General features: G+C 37.9%; 1 protein-coding gene across 3 annotated transcripts in view; it reads right to left on the bottom strand.

Moving 5' to 3' along the window:
* Positions 1 to 25,667, bottom strand: part of LOC120420749 (segmentation protein cap'n'collar) — a 102,546-nt gene that overhangs the window by 1,842 nt on the left and 75,037 nt on the right. For all 3 annotated transcript variants that reach the window (XM_039583846.2, XM_039583845.2, XM_039583847.2), the window contains 4 exons: positions 11,718 to 11,882; positions 8,214 to 8,444; positions 4,974 to 5,064; positions 20 to 1,218 (listed from right to left, as the gene is read on the bottom strand). In XM_039583846.2, the coding sequence (XP_039439780.1) occupies positions 20 to 1,218; positions 4,974 to 5,064; positions 8,214 to 8,444; positions 11,718 to 11,882 (1,686 nt within the window). The remainder of the gene's footprint in view (positions 1 to 19; positions 1,219 to 4,973; positions 5,065 to 8,213; positions 8,445 to 11,717; positions 11,883 to 25,667) is intronic.

Raw genomic sequence — 25,667 nt, 5'->3', positions numbered from 1 at the left:
GTCTTCCCAAAAAGCTCACCTCAAAGATGTGACGGTACAGGTCCATGTACTTCTTGCGGATCTTCTTCTGCTCGGACAGGACGGCTTCGCGCTCGCGCAGCAGCCGCTCCTTGCGGTTCTTCATCTCCTTGACCTCGTCCGCGAGCGACACGATCTGATCGAGCTTGCGCTTCCGGCAATTTTGCGCAGCGACCTTGTTCTTGCCGCGCCGCCGAATGTCCCGGATGAGCGAGAGCTGCGTTTCGCTCAGGTCATACTTGGACAGCCGCTCGTTGAACTCGTCCATCGGCAGGTTGATGATGTCCTGCACCGTGATGGGGATGTTGAGCGCCCGGGCACGCTTCTCGTCCCGCGTCAGGTGCTCCTCCTCCGACCGGCGGATCTTTTTGTCCCGCGTCTGTGGCTTCGGGTTGGCCCCGCTGTTGTGGGGCAGCGTGTACGTGTGATTGTGCTGAATCACGTCGTGGTGCAGGTTGCGTGGAACCACGGCCGGAGCCGGATTCTGGCGGGCAAAGTCCAGCGAGTACGGATACTTCATGTCGACCGAGGACAGCGGATTGTGCGCGCTGTTGGTTTGATCTTCCTGCTTCGGGACTGGTCCGACGGCTCCTTCCAGGTGACTAAGCGAAGCCGGCGTCATGTAGTCGTACTCGTACTTGATCGGTATGCTAGCGGCGAGCTGCGGATCCACGGCGGACGTTGAACTGCTATTACTAGCTGGCGCCAGCGCCGGAATCGTCGCGTTCTGTTCCATCAAAAACCTCTTCCCAAACATTTGGTGCTTCTTCTGGGCAACCGGGGCCTGGCGGGAACCGTCTCCCATCCGGCTGCTATTGCCACTGTAGCTATAATCATACGGTCCACCGTACTTGTTGTGGTACTCCTGGGCGGAATCACTTCCCCCATCACCCCACTCGCCATCCGACAAACTCGGCACCCGCTCCGAACCCATCGACGACACAGCGCTATCGCTGGACGCATCCAACCGATCGCCGCCGGTTCCGGTGGCCCCGGAAGTGGTCGTAGCGGCGCTCGTAATTCCTCCGACGGCTCCGCCTCCGTGTTGCATGGCACCAGTCAAAGCGGCCGCAGCGGCGGCTGTACTCGGCATCAGACCACCCAGGTGGCCGGAGTTAGACCCACCGACGGCACCGCCGCCCAGAACCGACGAGTTGCTGCTGGTCGCGTTCGGGTCCAGCATGCGCATGGTGTACATTCCTGGGGAGGGTGGGAAGAACGAAAATTGATTAGATAAGTTGATAATTCATGAAGAAATAATTGTCAAACTTTTGTCAATTTCGACGCATTTCAGATTTGAGACCCAAATAAAATTCAAAACTAGCGTCACCTTGCTGGTTCTGATGATCGTTGTCATAACTATTTTGTTTCCTAGCCTTTCAATCTTGCATTCAAGAAGATAAAATTTATCAAAAAACTGAATTTAGTCCCAAAAATTAAGATTTTAAAAGTCTGTTTACAAAAAATCCATTGGATGTATTTCGGGCCCATCAACTCACTGCTGTCATCCATAACAGTGTATTGCTACGCGCCTTAAGCTTTTTTGCGTGAGTTCTCAAGAGTTGATTTTTCTGGTAAACTTAGAATTTTCGTTTCCACCATTTTTATTTAAATTTTCTGCTTCTGAAAAACAATATGAATGAATCCTTTTTGATTAATCTGTTTAAGGTACACGTTGTCAAAAAGTAGGTTGGCAATAGACAATAATTATACTCTCTGCAATAATTGATTTTGGTTTTCTTCAGTCAAAATACAATCATCCTACGTATTCGAAACACCTAAAACCTTGAAACACATTTGTGTTAATTTGTCAATACTACTGAAGGAGGAATCAGACTTTTTGACAGTTTGTATGCTTTGTTTGTTTGCAGAAACGTCAGTCTTCTCACATTTTGCCTTGTTTACGAGTTTGCAGCAAACTGTCAAACACAAAAATGTGCGAGTTTGTTTGTTGGTTTGTCATGGTCTCCTTAAGAAACGATAAGGAAACTTTTGTCGTTTGCGATTACTATTTTTCTACTTTTACTATTTTGTGGGCCTTTTTTAGGCCATTATCTTGCTGTTTCACTTAAAAAAATAAGTTATTTTCGACAAAAGAAAACGAATATAAAATACATTCAACCCCCGGTGGTTGGTCACTTTTTCGTTTGACACTTTTTTAGTTTGTACCCCATTGGTTGGTCAAAGTCAAACTAAATAGTGACGAACTGTCACTTTTTACACGGCGCTCACGCACACTATCAAAACAAACGTTTAGTAGTGTGTGTGACCTCCGTGTAAAAGGGGTGTCAAACTAAAACGTGACCCCGTTCGTTTGACAACAGTTGGTGTCAAACCATCGGGGTTTGAGTGTATCAAAAAAATACAGCTAGTTTGGCAATGTCAATTTTACTTATTTAATTTTTTTAGGAAAAAAAGCGCAATAATTTGCATTTCTTTTCCATTATACAATTGTTTCTGGATTGTTTATTCAAAGATTTAGTAAAAAATTAATGCTTTTGTTCTCTCTTTTCTTCTTTTATTTTCCCACTCTATTTCAACGAGGCATCGATGTGATACTTTGACTCTTAAAAAAGTCAAAAATTCTCATTCAAAAATCGGATTAAATACAATTTTCTTTTATAACGGAGAGAGACATGGAAATAAAGAGAGCGAGAGATAAATGAAGAGATAGAGGGATAGTGAGAGAAAGAGAGGATTTCAAAAGTGTTTTAAATTGTTCATCTCAAACACGAAGGAAAATTTAGTTTGTTTCAGAGCAAATGGCAAATCGTGCTGGAGGTCGTGATGGCTAATAGGACCACCTATAGCAATCTTTCCTCTAGAATCTCTCTCAGCATAATTTCAAATTCATACATTTTTTTTCTTCGGCAGTAACAACTGAAAAAGAAAGCAAAGAAATCACACGAAAAACATCACAATTTTCTCATCAAAACACGCGACTTTTCGCCACTTTATCTAAGCAGGCCACCTTACGCGTCTTACTACGCGTCGCCCAAATTCGTCGTCATCGCCGCGATAATATGACACAAAGTAGGCGAAGAAAATCACATTTTTATTGTGTGTTATCATCTTGGTAGGCCAGCGCGCAACAGCGCGGCGTACTCTAGAACGTGTCAACGTCGGCATTGACGTAATTCACAGCAGTCCCAGTTGGTCCCGTCCTGTCCCGAGTTGAATTCGGGAGATAAGGTCAAATTTCGCTTTGCTTATTTTTAACGAATAAAAAAATGGATTTTGTACGATTTATAGTACCGGTAATTACCTAGAAACGTGTACGCTGACAACATGGCCGATAATATCTGGACTGGCACCACTCACAAACCATCGAAGTAGCCTGCGCGACTATCTGCGGGGATTCACTTTCAGTTCGCCAAAGAACCTTTCACCGCCTTCTATGCTTCAGTTTTTCAATTTTCGACTCTAGATTCTAGTTCTGGTGATTTCACTTTCCCTACGCCGGAGCGCGCGCGCCCTCAACTCACTCTCAAGTAGTAAATAGTAATGACTTGCAAACGTGATGACTCGGCCCAATCGAGTTTAAGACTAGGTCCGGCAGATAACAACACAGTTGCCGGCGGCGGCGGTGCTCTAGACTCTGAATTTTGGCAACTGCTGCTGGGGCGCGAACGATTTCGACGACCAGCCAAACTACTGCTGAATCATTAAGAACACACTACCAACAGAGGCTGGTTTGCGGCGGGGACCTTGAAGAACGTCAAGAAGACCGGGGCGCGCATGCAAACCTTTATCAAAAATTCGCAGAAAAATGGCACCTTATCTTATCATCAGCCACAAACACTGGCAAAATGACGGACGCGGCCTACTACACGGTATCCGGCCACGGCTTTCCAATATCCTCACAGGGAGGAGAATATAAGTAGCCTACTGTGCGAGCGACCACAAAGTGTCAATTTTGATCACGTAGCCTGCGCTGGTGGCACCCGATAATGATGAGTGCGCGCTTATTTCAGCCGATGACATTCCAGCTTAATTTTTTTTTTGTAATTCTCATCGTCTGGCCACAAATGGTTTTCACTTTTCTTCGGGTTGAACGCGTTTAACATATTTCAGTTGGTTTATCCACAATCCACAAATTGTAAGCCAATTATCCGGCGTAAATTTTTCAAATTCTTTCACCACCAATCGCCTCTATTTGGTGGCAAACGGTTAGAATTTTCACTTGTAATTACGGCCAAAGAAAAACATAAAATATTCGTTCAACTTAGAAAACCAACCAAAAAGAAGAGATGGCACGAAAATTAATTTCGTTCGAATAGCAGAGCGCTCGCGCACAACACACACAGATCCCGAGGGGAAAGAAATGAAAAAAGCGTACAATTAAACTACATCATGGACGACGACGAGGGCCTCTACTTGCACAGCAAGCAAGCAGCAAACAGGCAGCCACATATCGCGACGACATGACTAAGCATTTAAAAATAGTAAACACGGTGTAACAAAATATAACCGAAAAAAGTATTTTCCTTTCCTTCCTTGCTTCTCTTTTTCATTTTCATTCTCGCACACCGTCTTGGACGCGACCTGGCCTACTCTGTCCAGCGCAGTCGTCCACCCTTCCACGACAATCAAAAGCAACAAGACCACCCTAACACACCAGCAAACCTGTGTGTGCAATTCGTTTGTTTTAATTTATTATTAGGCAAAACGCATACCTTCTCGCGCTTACAGCGCGCGGCGAATCGAAAACGCAACCAAAACTGCTGTGCGACAGTTTTTCGTTTTCGCTGTCTTCATCAGTATTTTTTTGTGTTCCCGTGTGTATTGCGACGATACCACACCATCACCATCGTACTCTGCACAACCCGCGGCTGATAACACACAGCCACGCGCGCAGCACACGTAGGCGAAGCCTACTTGCGAAATTTGAATTGTGCCAAGTTGACAAATTTTTCTCCAAGTAATAAAAAATTAAGAATTGCTAAAAAACTCACCCTCGTTGGCGATATCAATCAGCTGCAGCTCGTCGTCCAGGATCGTGTTGAGGAAGCTGGTGTCGGTGTGATTCATCTCGGATGAGGTGTTCTGGAAAGAAACAAATTGGAAGCATTAGCGAGAGGATTAGAGGGGGGAGAGGGGTGGTGGGGAAAGACCGGCTTATCGCGGTTTGTATCAGTAGTGAGAATAGAAACAGAGCTCACGTGACTCATTTGGCAATCATGGCAAAGTGTGTGTGAAATGGTTTATTTGAATTTTGGAGATTTCATTAGAGCAGAATTACATTAACATTTATAGTTTTAAATTTTGTTCTGTGCAGTTCAAATTTCAAAAACATTTTATCAAATAATTATTTTTGTTCATAAAATGTTTAGTCCAATAAATTTTTTGATTCAATTTCAGAATAAAAAGTAATTTATTCGAAATAGACATATTTTTTTAATCAAAATTAAATTTATTATTATTTTATCCCCATCTATTAGCTATTTCGAAAATTATTTTGTATTTTTTCTCCCAACTGCTCATTTTGTTCTCTTATGTAGAAGTCCCGTAAACTCTTATCCCGTTTGAATTAGATAGGTTGAATGGTACCTCATATCTCTACTTATTTTTTTTTAAAGTTCAAAAAATTTGATATAAAATTGTCTAAGAGACATAAACAAAAAAAATAAACATGAAAATAAACATGAAAATTGAAGTCTTCCTAGTCTCACCCAAACAACCCACCATTTTCTAAGGTCGATATCTATCTCAAGACTAGCATCTTAAATGGGCGTAATATTCAATGTTCGGCAATTTTAAAATGTTAGTCTTGATTTAAAAAAATAAAATATTTTTTTTCGAAGAGATCGAAAAATTTCACGAATGTTTCATGTTTTAACATTAAAAATCGGATCATTAATTGCGGAGATATCGACCTTAGAAAATAGTGGGTTGTTTGGGTGAGACTTAGCAGACTTTAATTTTCATGTTTATTTTTCTTTAAGCTGCTGTATCTCAGCAACCAGAGGTCCAATCTTCAATGTCTCTTGGACAATTTTATAGCAAATTTTTTGAACTTTTCAAAACAAATATTTTTAGAAATGGTCAGTCATGGTCACTATTTTTAAAAAATCGAAAAACTACAAATATTTCTCTTAAATCAAACTTTCGGTGGCTATATCTTGAAAACAGGGCCTTTTATCAAAAAATCTGCACAGTCAGTTTTTTCTGCCGAACTTCGGCAGAATTCTGCCGAAATCAGAACAACTGAGCGCTCGGCAGACTGTTCGGCAAAAAATAAATGTGCCGAGCGCTCGGCATTTTAATTTTGGAAGCGGTTTTTGTTGTGCCGAAAATCTCGGTATTTTCAAAAACACTTTTTACCGAGAATCTTGGCAGATTTCAATCAATTTTGAATCAGTTAATGAAAAAAACATTTAATTGGTTTTGTCAACTTAAACATTAACATAAAATACACTTAACACTGTAAATTTACTTTTTGCTCCAGAAGACATCGTTATTTGTTCTTGGATGAAAAGATTCCCATAAAGTTGTTCCGCAACAGGATTTCCTTAACGGTAGCTTGAGGACGTTGTATCGATTGTGGAGTCCTGTTTTGTTGGAGATAAAATTAAAATTAGCAAAAGTTAGTTTCCAGAAAACATAAAGAATACTTACCACTTCTAATTTCAACATGTACAACTTGCCCTGGCACAACTTTATCAGAAAATAAACATGGCGTCTTCTGATTTTAACCGAGCAGCTCGGCACTTTAATATAATTTGACAGATACTTCTGCCGAACTCGGAAGATTTTGATGGTACCGAGGTGCTCGGCACACTTTTAAACCGAAACTCGGCATATTGATTTGAATTAACTGAGTGCTCGGCATAATTTGACAGAAATTGTCAGTTTCTTCCGAGACTTCGGCAGAATATTGGTTTGCCGAATAACCTCGGCATAATATTCTGCCGAACTCAAAAATTGATTTCGAGTGTGTGTAAAGTACTTTTCGATCGGAAATTCAATTTTACATTAAAAAATTACGTCAAATTTGTTTTTGCATGAAATTTTGAGTTTTCCCAAAAATCAATATATTTTTTTAAAAATTCATAACTCGGCGGCAGATTTTTTGACCATATTTCTCTATGGCTCAAAAGTTGCGGGTTTTTGTCCCCTAAAACATATCAAAAAATCTCGAAAATCAAAGAATACGTATTTTGAGAAATTGAGTTTTTGTGAAAAAAATGGCAATTATAAAATCGGCATTTTTTTTCCGTGTACCTATTTTTTCTCAAAAGTCCCCAACAATACCTACAACTTTGCCGAAGACACCAATTGATCATAAAATTCATTCAAAAGTTAAAGATGTTCGAATATTTGCGTACCATTTTTGTATGGACAGCTGCCAAAATTGTATGGAGCCTTGTATGGGTGAACCAATGACACAGAATAGCATCTTTGGTCATAGGGAAGGCCCCCATAAAGTTTGAGCCAAATGAAAAAAATACAAATAAAATCCATTTCCGGTTTTGGTAGAGAATTGCTCATACGTTGTTTTTCCATAAATCGTAATAAAACTAAATTTTACACCAAATTTGTGTTTGACATCATTTTCTGTTGTTAAATTGAATTTGCCGCTGAATTGAAGTACTTTCAAAGTTGTTGAAAAAGTACATAATTTTTTAGTTCTTAGATGATTTTAAAATAGTATCCACGGTTAACCGTTCTGAAAATGTCTGAAAGGTCAGAATATGGAACTTGGCAACTAAAATATAAAGAAACAGAACAAAGTAACTACGTTTTATTAGTGCCATCAAAACAGGTCAAACAAAAATTAAACAATTGAAAACATTGTTTGATTCTTTCGAAAAAAAAGATGCCTCCAAAATTTAAAATTCACCCAATGTAAGAAGACAACTGACGTTTGAATTCATCTAGGATCTTATATAATTCTAGCGCCGAAATCCTTTAGGAAACATCCTGGAGAATGATGGGGCGATTACTCGAGACAGACTACTAAACGGCCAGGCTGACTGTGTCGAGTTAACCACAAAGATGATTCGTTGAAGTAGCACAAATTTTCAAACAGCAATTCACATTTAACGTTTTAATTCATATCAGCAAATTAAGATAAAAAGTATTCCATGTTTTATGTGTTTATAATATGTGAAGAACCAAGTTTGTACGATAATTTTGAAAGTGTACAATACTTTTATCTAAGTGATAATAATAAAATCAAAAATTAAACTCACCGAATAGTACATCATCTCGTGCTCCATCTTGTACCCGGTCGCGCCCGCGTCCGTCTCCGACGTCGAGTTGGTCAGGTGCATGCTGGAGGACACGGCCGAGCCGAGGTTCGGTGCGCCCGCATAGTACGGCGGCTGGCCCGGCTGGCCACCCAGTTCCGCCAGCGAGGCGTTCTGCAGGACGGCCGCGTGCGAGTGGTACTGGCCGGCGTGCTGCGGAATCGATCCGGTGGCCTGGAAAAAAGGAAGGATTTAGTCAAAGTCATTCACGGCCAATTGGGAAGCAAACAAAGACGATCACAACAGGTGCCTCCTGCGTGTGTGACCCGGAAAGGTCAGAACCACCCCCTCTTCCCCCGCATAACTTCCCCCAAAAGAGCCAATAACAATAATAACGTGCTAAACTGGGGCTTCAGCAGATCAAAATACAGTGGCGGTAGCAAGTGAATCAATTAATTTCGATGATTCGCACGCGTGGATTACCAACAACAACAACAGGGGCTAATTGAATCCGCGCGCACAAATTTGAATATTTGAGAGTGCATTTTAGGAGGGGGCGATGATTGCCTCCCGGAATTGAATGAATTATTGGGTATATTTAGGGGCTCATTACGATTTATTGTTTTTGACGAAGGAGAGCGAAGGAGGATTGCGATTGTAGGGTTGTGTTTTTGTTCCAGTCTGATTGCGCTCCTCCGTAACATTGTAACATGAATCACGCAGTCTAGACGGATATCCTTGATGTTTGGGGCAATGTCAAGCACACGAGGTTGGATTCTTTTTGCAGCCTCTGTTTGATACATTTGTGTAATTAACATCCCTCGTGGGATATTAGCTCCCTTTCCTTCCTACCCCCTTCGGGACCGGTAAATTGAGCTGCGATAATAATAGAGTAATCTACCGTCTAATTGAGTGCAAATAATGTACCGGTTTTACAGAGTTTTTAGAAGTAAACAATAAGCTCAAAGATAAGGAGCATAAAATCTATTTTTAAGCTCATTGAATGACTTGCATCATGAGAGCTTTTAAAATACTTTGGTTTTATGTTAGATGGAGACGCATGATATTTTGAAGAAATAAATACGCAATATTTGATTGCACCCAGAATCAAAAAAGAAAAAATTCTGATCGAAAAAAAAATATCAAAATTGAAACTACACGCCATGTTGAAAACATTTGAATTAAAAAAGTGATTTAAAATGCATTATACACAAGTCCATTTTTTTTGTTGCAATCATTAGTATTGAGTAAAAAAATAATTTTTGGATTTTATTGGAGTTTCACAAAAAAAAAAACTAAATATTCATAAACGAACCCAAACATGCTAAATACGTAGGAAAATGTAGTTTTGACTGTTTTCAGTTGATTAGGCTTATCAATTCAAAAATTTAAGTTTTTCGAAAAAAAAAAATGTTTGGGCTCTCAATTTTGAAGAGGGGGCGACATAAACTTTGAAAATTAACTTTTTGAAATTGACTTTTTCAAAAAAGTTCCTCTAAGGCTTTGGAAAGCTGTGTATCGAAACAAATTAATTATTTAAACTTGTAGTTAAAGACAATAAGTACTAATTTTTTTTTCAAAATATCAAATTTCTTTGAAAAACTAAAAAAAAATTTATACGACGCGAAATTTTATAAAGAATTGCACTTATTTAAAATTAGCACAGTTTTGAAAATATTACAATTTTCATAGAATGTAATATTGGTATTAAACGTCGCCACCAAATTATGCATGATTTTTTACTGTGTTATATTGTTGGTGTACAATAATAAACTACCGTATTTTTCAGCAAATACTAAAATTTAAAATTGTTGTATTGGTTACCAAACTACTTACTCACTGTATTTGAAATTCAGTGTAAAATACTAAATGTTTACAAAACATCGTAAACTCTTAATGTAGTGAAAATATTCATAAAATATCGCACCCATTTAATCCCATATTGCAAATTAAGTTTATGTAAATTTTATTACTAGTTTTTGTACAACCACTTAATATTTTCTCTAAAACATCAGGGTGAAAAATATTGCTAAAATGTTGAATGTTGATTGAAAAACTACAATTGATTGTCAACTTTTAAGAATACATTACCATTTTTCCTTTTATTTTATAATATAAATATTATAAAATATTCTCTCGGAAATTTAAAATATGACCACAGATCGAAAAAAGACGGAAAACTTCAAGGAATAGAGTAATCTACGTGCGCATGTATTGCGTGTTTGTACACGAAGGGTTTTTAGGTTAAAATTTGTACCCGCCAGCAAAAACAAATGATATGCTAGTGTTCGTGAGATCGGGCTTAGATAGCTCTATTAATTATCTCACTAATGTGTTGATGTATTGCAATTTATTGACAGTAGCATAACTGAAACACTTCGAAATTTTGAGAAATGCAGACAAAATTTCAAATAAAAAAAAATTCTCTTTTTTCGATTTCGACTTTTTTGAAAACAAATTACCCGATCACTATTTTGCGATTGTAGTCCTCTTGAAATGGGATTATCCGAAGGTTTATGTGGGACTTTGGATAATCGAATCACGAACAAAAAAGATTTTTATAGTTTTTTTTTTTAAATTTTATTTTTAACATCAAATTCGAGTTTTGCGACCCAATTTAATTGAAATTTGAGTAGTTGTTTGTTTATTAAATTAACAAATCCTTTTTTCAATATTTCATTACCACCATTTTGGCTGCCATCTTGGATTTCTAAACCGCTTTATACCTTGCAAAAAAAAGATACTTAATCAAAATAGTAGTTTATGCAACAAGTTGCAAAATGAGGATTTTTTCAGCACGAGTCGTAAATTTATCCAACGAGGTTCACCGAGTTGGATAAATACGAAGAGTGCTGAAAAAATCTAGTTTTGCAACGAGTTCCATACAACATTTTTTGCAATTCCAAAAAACACACACTGAGTGAAATTTTATGTAAAATTTTCATGTATTTTGTCAATAAATCGTTTAAATCAAAAAAATGTTGAAAAGTGTTACTTTTCGAAACAAGTGCTGAAAAGTTCAACTTTTCAGCACCCATTTGAGTGCTGAAAAGTAGAACTTTTCAGCATTTATTTTGAAAAGTGTTGCTATTCGATTCTATTATTTTTGGTACAGAAAAGTAGGCTATTTCGTCGTTCAAGAATGACAGGAAAAGTAAGAAGTTTCACGACGGAATTGCAAAAAAAAAATTTTTGTTCCGTGATTCGGATTTCGAAGCGGTTCGTTTTCCAAGGCCCGAGTCCGAACTGTACCTGCCACGATTTTGTTTTTCATAATAAATTTAAAAATTCATTTTAAACTTTTTGTGCACTTACAAAATGTCATTGTGCTCAGCAAAATAAACTTTACCGTTGTGTGTAATGAAATCAGTGATCTAAATCCAACTTTCTAATAATTTCACTGCCGGCCGGCGAATTTAAAACGTATTTTGTTTGGGTATCGCATAGTAAAATTTGTTTCTTTTTGACCACAAATAATTTGTATTTAGATTTTTTCACCAATCTTACCTGGTACGAGTAGTGGTGGGGCGGGTAGTGCGCGTGCGGATGGGCCGGTCCGGCCATCTCGCCCACCCCCATGCTGAAGCCCATGCCCGGTGGAAAGCCCAGCAAGTTGGCCACGTCCTGGAAGCGCTGTTCCATGGAAACGGCACGGCTCAGCGGGACACGGGACTGTGGATTGGAGAAATGAAAATTTCATTAGTGTTATTTTTTTTTGTGTTGGTGACTTTTGCGCGTAGATTTGATTCTGTGGGACCCTTTTTCTGCCAAATCTTAAGGTTGAGAGGATGCGCAGCATAGAGGTTGCGCGAAAATTACTATCATCCAAGCTCCTCCCCCTCCCAGGTAAAGTTGAAACGGTCACCGGATGACACACACCAATAATTAGCCTCCCACCGATATCGGTTGAGCTTTGATAACTCACTATTAATTCCAGATTTGATAATGGGCCGCTCGAAACGCACCGTGTGACGACTGACGTGTCTTCGTCAAGCGGTCAAGTTCAGCTCGAGGGGGCGGAAAAAAACCCGGTCTCCGAGAAACGGTAGCACGCGGGCCGGTCGTTCGGCGCTCCAGGTCAGTTGGAAGAGGTTAGAGGGGAAAGGGGGGTAGGAAAATAATTCTATATCATTTTCTTTAATTTCCAAACGGCGAAGGTCATGTCGCGAAGCGGCTTTTTAAAACGCACAACTCGTCGTCGTCAAACGGTGCCTAGTTTGCGTTATTTGCTAAATGTTTTGCTAGTGCTACTGCGCCTTCCATAGCTGCTGCTGTTAATATTGAAGGGTATGGTACGGTAGTTTCCTGCGTTGAGGTTTTGTCGTCAACTCGTCGGAGATGCGGAGTACTCTAATGCGGTAGTAGCGGTCTGTTTTTGCCCTACTCCCTCATTTGGCCTAGGTAGCTGTGGGGTCAAACCCTAAAAAGACTGCCACAAACGGCGAGGAGAACCAAGCGACGAACCCCAACTGACCCTATCCTTACACATCTGTGTGACCACCGTCGTCGTCGTCGTCGCCGGTAGCAGTTTTTAGAGTTCGAGGCCTTTGGGCACATTCCACACGACACGGTCCCAGCCACACAATGTAGTTGTCGTGCGACACAAACCTTGAAACGCGGGAGTTCCAAATGCGGAATCGGTTCCAGGTCAAGGTCCAGGCGCCGAATTTCGCATCCAGAACCACATGTCAACCTCAGCACACCTGCGAAATAGGTTCCCCCCTTTTGTCAAGTACGGCACAGCATTTGAGGCGACTAATAGGCTGTAATTTGCGTTTTGTTGTCAATTAAACGGCAGTGGCAGTCGTGGCGGCGGTGGCACAAACCGGCACTTCATCAGCCAATGTGTAATTACGCATCCGCGTGCGCGAAAGAGACTCGACGTTGCCCGGCTGGACATCAACGGTAGCGGCAAGTTGTATAGCTGATACAATTACAGACTGCGCTGTGGTCGAGAGAAGCTGGCAAAGCTCTATCGAAACCAAAACAGAGCAGCGACTGACTGGCTCGCGGTGGCTTGTGCCGTTTGATGCACCACACATAGTGTTAATTTTTTAATTTGACCTTAATTGGAGACACTGTGTGGAGAGTGTAATTATTAAATGTGTTCGATATGGCATTAACTAACTGTATGCAAATTGTATGGAATCAAATGCGAAACAATCAGCTGAAAAAAAAAACAAACAAATAAATTTACAACGAAACAAATCGAAAAAAGAAATTTAATCACAATTCAAAAATATTTCGTGTATCAACAATGTCGCCTAACTTTATTTAAGAATAATTTTGTGTTTGTCTAGAAATTAAGCGAATCTACAGATTTTAACAGAAACAGATGTTTTTATTCATGTTTTGCGAGCAAAATTGGTTAATAACTACTAAACTAAACATCGAAAGGTTAATTTTGTTTAATATCAAAATAACTAAAAATAAAACTACTTTCTGAAAAATATAAAATTAAAACATTATTTTCCACATTTTTAAACAAAACCCATTACAAAATGCTTAAAACATTACAATCCAAACTCGATTATTCGGAGCCTGAATTTTTTTAGGCATTATCAGAAGTTAAATTATCCGAAGGTTCCTTTAGGACTTTGGAACTCTATTATCCCAAAATTTCAAAATCATTTTGACCAAGATCGTGGATTTAGAAATTTCAGAAATTCCTTTTGAGCATTGTTTTACCCCAAAACAAGGCAGTCGAATTATAGATTATGCAACAAATTGCGAAAAGAAGATTTTTTCAGCACGAGTTGTACATTTATCCGAGTTGGATAAATACGAAGTGTGCTGAAAAAATCAAGTTTTGCAACGAGTTGCTTACAACATTTTTTGCAATTCCGAAAAACGCTTCTTGAATGGAATTTTATGTCAAACATTCATGTCCAAAACAAAAAATATTGAAAAATGTTACTTTTTGATACTAGTGTTGAAAAGTTCAACTTTTCAGCACTCATTTCAGTGCTGAAAAGTACAAATTTTCAGCACTGGTATTGAAAGGTATTGATTTTCCATTCAGTTATTTTTGGTAGGGAAAAGTAGGCCGTTTCGTTTCTCCAATAAAACAGGAAAAGTTGACAGTTTCACAGCAGAATTGCAAAATATTAGTTTATGCAACAAGTTGCAAAAAGAGGATTTTTCAGCACGAGTCGTACATTTATCCAACGAGGTTCACCGAGTTGGATAAATACGAAGAGTGCTGAAAAAATCAAGTTTTGCAACGAGTTCCATACAACATTTTTTGCAATTCCAAAAAACACACACTGAGTGAAATTTTATGTCAAATTTTCATGTATTTTGTCAATAAATCGTTTAAATCAAAAAAATGTTGAAAAGTGTTACTTTTCGAAACAAGTGCTGAAAAGTTCAATTTTTCAGCACCCATTTGAGTGCTGAAAAGTAGAACTTTTCAGCATTTATTTGAAAAGTGTTACTATTCGATTCTATTATTTTTGGTACAGAAAAGTACGCTATTTCGTCGTTCAAGAATGACAAGAAAAATAAGTAGTTTCACGACGGACTTGCAAAAATAATCTATTTCGATTGTCCGAATGTTCAATTAATTATCCGAAAAGATTTTATTCCTTAACTTCCGATAATCGAGTTTTGATTTTGGACTAAAAATACTAATAAAAAATACAAAAAATCATTTAAAAAAATATTTTTTCGATCTGTCGTCACAAAAATCCATATTTTTTAAAAAAGTATCTCAACTTGGTTAAAAATGAATACAGTCCAGAATCGATTATGCGAATGCCTTCTAAAAATTTCACTTCGGATCATCGAATTTTCGGACATTAGAATCACAAAAAAAACATGTTTTTGTTGCTTATTTTTGATTGTCGACTTTTAAACTACACTAAAGTGATTTAGAATTTTTAAATTCAAGATGGCGTCCAAAATGGCGGCGATGAAATATTAAAAAAATGCATGTAATTTAAAACGCAATCAACTCTTCAAATTTGACTTTGGATAATCGAGACTTCGAATAATCGAGTCTAGACTATAATTTAAATCAAGCAATAAATTCGAAATATTTACAACCGTTAAAAAAATAAGAAAGATACAATTTTTTGACAATATTTTTTTTATGCCCCTCGATTTTATGTGGAAATTTAAGGGAGACAAGAACTTGAAAAAAAAATTGTCTAATTTTTTTTACAGACAAAATTTAATAATAAGCACTTTAATAACACAAAAAAAAGTCTTCAGTTTATTTCTTAAAAAAATCAACAGTAATAATTAGACTTCTTTAAAATAAAAAAGAAAATTTATGGATTTAACATAATATTATCGTATCTAAAATCGACAATTCTGGTTGCATTTTCATGCGAAATGGCGGATTTTGAAGATTTAGAAAAGTATTTATTAAATATATTTGAGGAATTATACTTTGTTAGTGCAAAATGTTAGGGTTTTTTGATCACCCTTCAACGTTCACAAAACTGTTTCAATAATTTTCCTTAAAAGCTGTACAGGGATTCCATATATTTCAAGAGGCGCGAGATACTCCTTGAATCATCACCTAAACGAAACTTTGTAAATGATCGTGCGCCTCCTTCAATATGTATGAAAAACTTAAAATTGGAAAAAAAATCAAAAATCCCTTGGTAAAATATTTTCTAGGTCAGGGGTATTTGAAATGGCGTCCTTTCATCGAAGATTTTTTTAGGTACATTGATTTGCAATAATTATCTCCTTAGCTTTTTTTCGAATAGGTATTTTTTTCTATGTTGTGTTTCATATTATGTTTGATATAAAATTAATATATTCCCGAGCAGACGGAAATAACTTGGGAATAACAGTTTTTGATATTTGAAAATACTAGGCCAACAACATTATATGCTATTTATAACAAGATTTGTTATTCGTCGCTGATTTTTTTTGTTATTGGATTGTTTTTGTCATAACAGACAAATAACATTTTGAATTATTTTGCAAACAAATCTTTGTTATTATTATTTGTTATTTTAACAATTAATCCGATCTTCCCAATAACAGTTGGAGGTATTCTTCCATAACAAAAAAAAAAAATATATATATATATTCCAAAGTTGTTTTGACTTTCAACCAATATCAGACCAATAACAAATTATGTTTTGATAACATAAACAGTTATTAAACCCTTATGCAAAAATTGATTTTTCAAGAATATTCCACAACACTTTCGGTTATTTTAACAGTATTTGTTTTTGAAATGGCATTAATTTTGTTATTACCAAATTGTTTCAAAGGTAGCCGTTCATAATTTATACTGATGTATGTCAAACATTGAATTTACTTTATATTTAACCTAACAGAACAACACTTTTCGCTTCTAAATGGTTTCTTATTTCTCTTTGAACTTAACTTTTTTTCACTAGCCAAGAATATCCTTTTTAAAGACTTCCTCATTATCCGCCAATCTAAAGCTATTTTTACAGCATTAAAAGCCCAGACAAAAACATCCCAGTTTTTCTAAACACACGTGCAAACTCCCATCCATCCATCGTAGACAACTCGCAGCCAAACCCGGACCCTGCCTAGAGTGATCCATCCTAGTAATATGAAAATTACCCATCAAATTAAATAATTACTGCCAAATAAGTTACTTCTTCTACTTGCTGCTCTTCCAACTACTTAGAATCCATCACTCAACCCCGCCGCACATTACGTACACGCCAGGTTCGGAAATTCCGCACTTGTTGTGTTGTGCCCGAACCAGCAAGGAGAATCTCTTCTTCTCCATTTTTCTGTTGACCGCAGAACGCACCAAAAAAATCGCGACCACACCATACGCCACTTCTCGTCCCGCGCGCGCCTTGTCGTTGAGACATTATAGCAAAAACCGCAGGAAAAATAACTCCCGGGCCACAACTGAAGAAGTGCTTGACGGGATGATAACAAAAAAAAAAAAAAAAACGCAACCACTATCCAAAGTTCAAGCATTGAAAAGAACCATTTGATTGATTACCAACGTCGTCGTCGTCACCCGGGTCGCATATTGGTTATTATTTATCGAACGAGTTTTTATGAGACGCGGTTCGAATTTCGGGGATGCCAAACGCTTCTATGAGTAGGGCCACGACGACGAAGATCACGACACACGAATGACAAGCAATTGTACTCGCTTCGCGAGGTGATTATTTTTAAGGTAATTATTTTGCCTATTCCAAGTCGTCAATTGTCGATGGGGATAAGAACATTGAAAAGGAAATAATTGGGATTGAGCGAAAGGAAGAGGCAGTTGGTAAGAGGATTCATGCGTCGTGGAGACGCATGGTACAGAAGGCCATGCGTCTCCATCGCAAAAGGGCTTAAACAGTCGCATAGACCACAACACAAGACACAACACGATCAACCCCCCCAAAATTGTAACCCAGAACTACAACAATAACATCGTCACAACCACCGCGACATGACTCGTTTTTTGTCACTCTCTTCGGCAAAGGTCACCCCCGTCGTGCGAGTTGCTCGTGTACGCAATTAAGCGCGTTACGAACGCGGATCTACGGCCAACCGCCGCCGCGGCCACAGTCACGGAGACCCCGAAAAGCGCGCGCGCGCGACACTCACAAAAAAAAAACGCGTCCAAGTTCGTGGATCATAATTAGACTCACTTCAAGGGTCGTCCTGAACAGCTCGGCAGCAGCGTTGGCATGGTCCAACGGTCTGCGGAAGCCCAACTCCGTGGCCACCGTTGCGGCGGGTTCTGGTCAAGGTGTTTAAGCGCGATACACTCAAACTCCGTTGCAGCATCCACAAACAATTTAAGGGCAATCAATTAGCAGTGCACACTCTAATCGACCCTCCTCGTGATAACATTTAGCACACTTGGTCACAATCACACAATGCTTCTTCCTCTTCCTAAGGGATGATCCTCGATCACTCGTAACTCTTCGTTTGATAAACCACCCCCGAAACGCGAAACGCAACGCGCAACGCAACGTCCGTACCGTCCGTAGCACAAGTCAGCTTGGAACTAAAAGCTTCTATTCGACAACAACCTCGGCCAAGGTAGAGGAGGCCTCCTCCGGCTTGAGGGGTTCTGACGGCGGCGACGACGATGATGCGAGAGGAGGTGGAGGAGAAGGAGGAACAACAACAGCAACAGTACCAGATGATGATGAGGTGAGGTAAAGTACCTGAGCGACGACGAAGACGACGACGAGGGGTAAAGTGGCAGAACGTTGAGAAGAGTTGAGGAAAAAAACAGTCCAGCAGAACACGAGTGATCTCTCGCGGGCTGGTGGATTGATGGAAGGTGGTTGGTTTGCTGTTTGTAAGTTCTTGTGCCTTAGAGTACTTATGGTGGCGGGTTGGGATGTGCAACTTTGAATGTGGGTCAAATTTGGAAGCTGGAGGAAATTGTTAAACAACACATGCTGCATGTTTACTGTTGAAAATGATAAGGACAGCATCAAAATTCTAATAATGCTTGTTAAAAATTTTAAAATTATTCCCAGTTTTGTTTTAAATTATTATTCAATTTGTATAACGTAATATTCAGGATTTTGATTTTTTTTTATATAATTGAAACTTCAAATCAGGGACAAGGCTTAACATTTTGGGAATAAAATATATTTTTTGCAATCCCGTCGTGAAACTACTTATTTTTCCTGTCATTCTTGACTGACGAAAAAGCCTACTTTTCTGTACCGAATAGAAGAACACTTTTCAAAATAAATGCTGAAAAGTTCTACATTTCAGCACTCAAATGGGTGCTGAAAAGTTGAACTTTTCAGCACTTGTTTTGAAAAGTAACACTTTTCAATATTTTTTTGATTTAAACGATTTATTGACAAAAAACATGAAAATTTGACATCAAATTTCACTCAGTGTGTTTTTTTTTGGAATTGCAAAAAATGTTGTATGGAACTCGTTGCATAACTTGATTTTTTCAGCACTCTTCGTATTTATCCAACTCGGTTAACCTCGTTGGATAAATGTACGACTCGTGCTGAAAAAATCCTCTATTTGCAACTTGTTGCATAAACTACTATTTTGCAAACTGTCAACTTTTCCTGTCCTTCTGGAGAAACGTAATGGCCTACTTTTCCCTACCAAAAATAACAGAATGAAAAATTAATACCTTTCAATACCAGTGCTGACAAATTCTACTTTTCGTCACTTAAATGGGTGCAGAAAAGTTGTTGAACTTTTCAACAATTGTATAGAAAAGTATCATTTTTTCTTTTTTTTTTGTTTCGAACGGTATATTTACTTAACACATGGAGGATTGACATACAATATTATTCAAAAAGCGTTTTTCGGAATTGCAAAAAATGTTGCAAGCAACTTGTTGCATAAACTACTATTAAAATGTATTGCCATTTTTCTAAAGATTTTGTAATACTTTACGATACTTTGTTTCAAAACCTAAAATTTATACTCAAAATTTGAGGGACAAAAACATTTGATAAAATTTATAATACCGTCATCAGTTGTGACATTTGCTCTTGGGGGTGAGATTGGGTCATACGAAGGTGCAGAAATATGTTTGACCGAATCTCAGTCCCCAGACCCAAAGTCACCTCTGATAACGGTAGCCTAATAACTCAATTAATAAGTGAAGTCTGGGTTTTGACTTCCACTATAAAGCAAGAAATTAAAAAATGTCGGTTTTCTGTGATTTTTTAAATCATTGAAAAAAAATTGTAAATTTGGCCTATTTCATAGCTTAATGGGCGCACAAACAATATTTTTCGTTGAAAAACTTGAAAATTGGTTGTTAATTACTTAGAATACGTTGTAACTTCAGAGAAAAAACATTTCAAAAAATCATTGATATTGTTCATATTTGTGACCGTCTAAAAAAAATAATAAAAAAGTAATAATAATAATAATATTAAATTATGAGCAATGTTGCGAACAACGACGTGAGCGAAATTTTGTAATAAAGGTGTTTTATATCTATATATTCGGACTGTACAAACATTTTAGACTAGTGATAATGATGCGATAATTTAGATTTTTATGAAATGTTTTACCCATAAGGCCTCAGGGATTAAAACATTTTTTTGGAAAATAGAGCAAATAAATTTTTTTCTCCAAAAATTTGTCTCCTCTTCATTTAAACATTTTCAAAAAAGAAGAAGGAGAAAAAATATTACAAAAGATAGAAATACTACTTGAAATCAAAACTTGCAAAATCAATTGAAAACATATTGAATGTAATAATCAATTAAACTATACAAGTTTATGCTAATCAAAAATAAAAATTTTGGGAACACAGATCGAAAAAAAACGTAATGCTTTATATTTTTTCTCGCGAATTCTGAAATTAAGTAACAGAAATCGACAGTAATCAAATCATGCCTAAAACGTTTTATGCTGCGCTTGAATTTTATTTTTCAAACGCTGATTCTACAAAAATACTTTGAAACAGTTTACAACTTAATCTCGAAATTTAGTGTCTCTGGAGTTTTAAAGGTCCAATGAACACAATCATTTTTTTTTACTTTTTTACTTTTTTTGAACACCCCTGACTTAATGCAATTTCAAATACCTAAAAATGAAAAAATAGTAAATTTTTGTTTTTTTGTACCATTTAAAAAAAATCAGCTTTCCATACAATACACACATACACAAAAAAAAAAAAATAAACTTCAGTCTAGACTCGATAATCTGAAACATTCGAAAAAAAATCACTTCGGATAATCGAACTATAAAAAAAATGTCGTGTTTGCAAATTATGCTTGTTTGGCATTAACATCATTGTATATAAATTTTCACAGCTTCATTTTTTGAGCAGCTTAAAATAAGTTGAAAGTTATCATGAATTATTAAACTATTTAATGAATTATCAAAAAATGTCATATCATATTTATAATACTATCTGAAAACTTTGACACCCCTACTGCAACACCACACCGTGTCCAACTCCGACAATGTTCTTAGCAGTTTTTTTTTCGGGTGGCTCAAATTCTACACACCACTGCTACTAATCATAATTACTTCCACGCGGCTCACACTTGTATCCATCAGCAGCAAGGCACTTCCAGCAGCACGTTGAAAAGTGTGTTGTTTTTTTACTCTTCGCTTGTGGCTCATTTTTGTCGCTGCCAAGTTCGCGTATCCGCGTGTGTGTGTCTGAGAATGCCCTTCCTCGGCGCAAAGTGAGTACAAGTTTAATGTCGCACACAACTTCCATCAGCATGTACCACATTACGGATGCTCGTTTTTACCCCGACTACTCTCAGATATTCTAACTCTGCTCGGTTCTTTCAATGCTCTTGATTATGGTCCCAGAATCGACCGCGCGTGGAGACTTGAACGCCGGTTCAAGTGCCCGACTCGAGAACATTTCTGTAACCACCATCAGCAGAGGGCAGCTGCAGAGTCCTCAACAGCGTCGTCGATCGCCTCTGACTCTGACGACTATTATGGCCCGCACGAAGCCACAAAAACCGAACTCCACGAGCCCGAGCCGAACAAACAGACGAATAAAAAAAACGCTTTAAAAATCACGCGGTGACTGACCCTATTGTGCCGGATTTTAGCCACGCTATGCTCTTCCGCGAGGAGAGACAGACAAAACTTCATAACGGAGCGTCGCGACGTCGACCGACGATCATGCGTGCGTGTGAGTGTGTGTGTGCGCCACACAAATTGATGCAAATTGGTTGCAGTCAGGGACACTTGTTTTCGGCAACACCGCCACGTTGATGATGCTTTGACGGTGCGCGTCTTTATAGAGGAAGAGTAGAATTCATCATCATAATTGAGTACAGTTTGTTTGCGGTATTTGGCGAATTTGTTTGGTTTGATCTAATAATGATTGATGATCTGAATAAATTATCAACTTCTCTGTTCTACTGCAAAACAGAGATTTACAATACATCTTTTGGCTTATATTTTACCGAAAGAGTTTTCATTCAGATAAATGATTCATTTGTTTTCAAGTCAATTACAAACGAACGCAACTGAAATTTATTTGATATAAAAATAACAACTTTAAGCAAAAAATCATAATTATTTAAAAGAAAATCTTTTTAAAATATTTAGGAAATAAAAAAAATATGGATTAAAACAAAATCTAGCGTTTATTTGCAAAAGATGTTATCAGACATAATGACGTCTATCATAAATATGCATTTCTTGACTATCATTTTAAAGAAAATAACAAAAAATGATTCATGTTGTTTCTGAGTTACGAGCATTTAAAAAACGCAAGAACATAAATTTTCAAACATTTTTGAAATTGATAATTCGTAAATTGATCAACGATCGAAAAACAGCTTTGTATATGAATGAACCATTTTCAGGATTTTTTTTTGCTTTCTTTCAATCTATCAAATATCATTTCACTTGTTTGTTTGTTTATTTTATACTGTAGCGTTAGGCTTACCTTTTAAATGCATACACTTGATACATACATTTTTACTATCTTTAGTTTTTTTTCTTTTTAAACATTACTTTTTTTAACCAAAAGAAAAACAACAATATAACAATATTAAATTACGTAACACTTTTTGGGTGCAAAATGTAATATAATAAAACTTTCAAAAAAAATTGTAGTTTATGCAACAAGTTGCAAAAAGAGGATTTTTTCAGCACGAGTCGTACATTTATCCAACGAGGATCACCGAGTTGGATAAATACGAAGAGTGCTGAAAAAATCAAGTTTGGCAACGAGTTCCATACAATTTTTTTGCAATTCCAAAAAAACACACACTGAGTGAAATTTGATATCAAATTTCCATGTATTTTGTCAATAAATCGTTTAAATCATTTTTTTTTTTGAAAAGAGTTACTTTTCAGCATTTATTTTGAAAAGTGTTGCTATTCGATTCTGTTATTTTTGGTACAGAAAAGTAGGCTGTTTCATCGTTCAAGAATGACAGGAAAAGTAAGTAGTTTCACGACGGAATTGCAAAAAAAAATCTATGTTTTTTTCTAAGATTTTTTTTGTTTGCAAAATCGAAAACACTTTGTAATATTTTAATTTCTACGTTGACATTTTAAGTTTGCCTCCTTTTTCATTTAAATCCAGACTCAACTATCTGAAGTCTACCAACAAAATGTACTCCGAATGATCAAAACACAAAAACAATATTTTTCATTGTTTTGGATTGTTTTGGTTTCCACGATGTTCTGAGAAATGTTTTCCTAGATGGCGAGCAAAATGGTGATATTTGAATATTGAAAACGGTAATGTTGGGTATATATCAGGCAATCATATTTTATGTTGATATAAAGAAATTAAAAGTTTACGTTTTTTATGATTCGATTATTTTCACAGCAATAAAAAAATTAGAAAGCCAGCTGCATGTAAAAGGCCTGGGTGTAAAATAATTATTGCATTATTTTATGAAATAGCTGATGGCCGAGCGAGCTAAGGCGCCAGTCCTTACCGATAGTGCTGGATTTGAATCCCGTCGGTTGCATTTTTCGTGTTTAAAAAATTGTGCATGCAGTGTGTAATATTAAGTGTCCTTTTTGATGAAGGTGATGTGCATGCAATTTGCATCGGATTTTTTGCTGTGTTAGATCCTTTGAAGAATTCAGGTAATCGAACTTCAAGTAATCGAGTCTAGACTGTACTTAAGTCTACTCAAACCATTTTTTAAATCTCTTTTTAGCTACTTAAACTTTCCCTTCATTTTTGACCCCCTCTGATCTACTTTTTTCAAAATTTAAAGAAATGGTTAGGCAAAATTGCTTGAAATTGAAAAACGTTCGTATTATATCGGTTAAGTCACAACCAATTTACAAATAACTAATTCTCACAAACAGGTAAAAATATACTGTTTTATAAATAATAGATTAAAGAAAGATTTTTCTCCAGCGACAAAAGCCGCAAATTTGACTTTTGCTCATTAGGTGTCTTTTCCTGGAAACAATCCATTCTTCGCCAAAGTAATAAATTATCACCTCAACCATTGATAATTTGCCCAAAACCGCCCCCGTTCGTTCATGGCTTTCACTTCTCGGGTTCTTTCCTCCTTCGCCGACCTGTCCCCGGAAGCCTTAATCCTTTCAAGTGTAGCGAAAATTATGCCCAAAACGCTGCATACCGCTACCGCTCATTTCACCTGACTGACTTGAACAGGCCCCGAGAGAAGCTAAGCCCCCGGTAAGTCGGCGGAGAAAGATAAACAATTATTATGCCCGAAAACGCAAGCCAATATAAAAACATTGCCCCATGCGGAGCCTCAACCCGTTGACAAAGGTCCAAAAGTCGAAGGATTGACGGCCGGATAAGCCGCCGTAACAAAAATAACCAGAACCTCACCGGCGGTTGAGGTGGTGTCCCGATTTTCGCACCCCTGACACGTCGATGACAATGGCGCGGTCACCGCAAAAACTTGGACAGAGAGGGCTACCTGATGTTTGGAATATAATAAAACAATAAATAAAAAGGGTTCCTCCTTTCGCCACCAGGAGAAGAGTCCGGCCGGAGTGGAAGATGGGTCCGGAAGATATTGCTTCTGCTTTACAACAAGTTCAGCAAGATGGGAGAAGGGAGAGCAACAAAAACCTGTTAAAAGCAATCAGCACCGATACTGAATTGCTTTATTCCCACTTTGGGCCCAAAAGCCGGCAAAAAGAGCACAAGACAAGACAAGACAAGTGACTCTCCGAGCGGCGCAGTAGGCTCTGGTGGTTAGCCCTACTCAGAAGAGGGAACCACCACAGAACCAATCGATGGATGTGGCCAACTTCGATTGCTACCTTACGGCCACTTTTTGTGGTTTTGCGTCGTCCCACTTCGAACCCATCGTCGTCGTCGTCGTCGTCGCCTTCTTGGATGCTTTATTACAGGGCGATGTTCTCGCCTTCCTTTCTTTGAGATTCGAGCAAAAGTCGAAGTCCTAATTGCATGCGCAGAGAGGAAAATTGGTAAGGAGAGAAGCCATTCCCCGATTCCTTTTGAGACTTTTGAGAAGGAGCAGAAAGAACAACAAAATGTGAGATGATTTTCGTCCGATCGCAGCAACATCCTCGATCATTAGGGAGTTGTACACACCGTCGAGCAAGTTAATGCTAAGAATGTATACTTTTTGGCTTTTGTGATTGCCATCGCAGGAATTATGAAGCCTTTTGGGAACCATCAGGCTGGCTGGTGAGCAGAGAGGTGAAAGCGAACATCGAGGACAGGGAAAATGCATGAAAATTTTGTGTTTTTAAATCGACAAGTGTTTTTAAAGAAAACACTTGTGCGCAGAGGAGAAAAAGACTTACTCTCTCTCGAGGTCCACAGACTGTGTTATTTTAAAAACGTTTTCAAGTCCAACATTTCGAAAGTAATCTTCCCAGCTCAACCTGCTTCCACGAAATTCTGGACTGGACGATCTTACAAAAAAGGAAAAAAAAAGTTTCAAGAGGTCAGTCCCTGATGAATTCGAAAGTGGGTCGTCGTCGTCCAGCGTAAATATGCATGTGTTCCGGTTGATACGGGTCAGCGAACGGTGCAAGCACTTGGAGGTCCTTGGCGCGCGGCCAACCGGAGGAAAAAGTAAACATTCCCGC

This window comes from Culex pipiens, chromosome 1, assembly GCF_016801865.2.
Source record: "Culex pipiens pallens isolate TS chromosome 1, TS_CPP_V2, whole genome shotgun sequence".
Classification (NCBI taxonomy): Eukaryota; Metazoa; Arthropoda; class Insecta; order Diptera; family Culicidae; genus Culex; species Culex pipiens.
The sequence above is the reverse complement of the archived record's forward strand: the minus strand, read 5'-3'. Positions and strand labels throughout refer to the sequence as shown.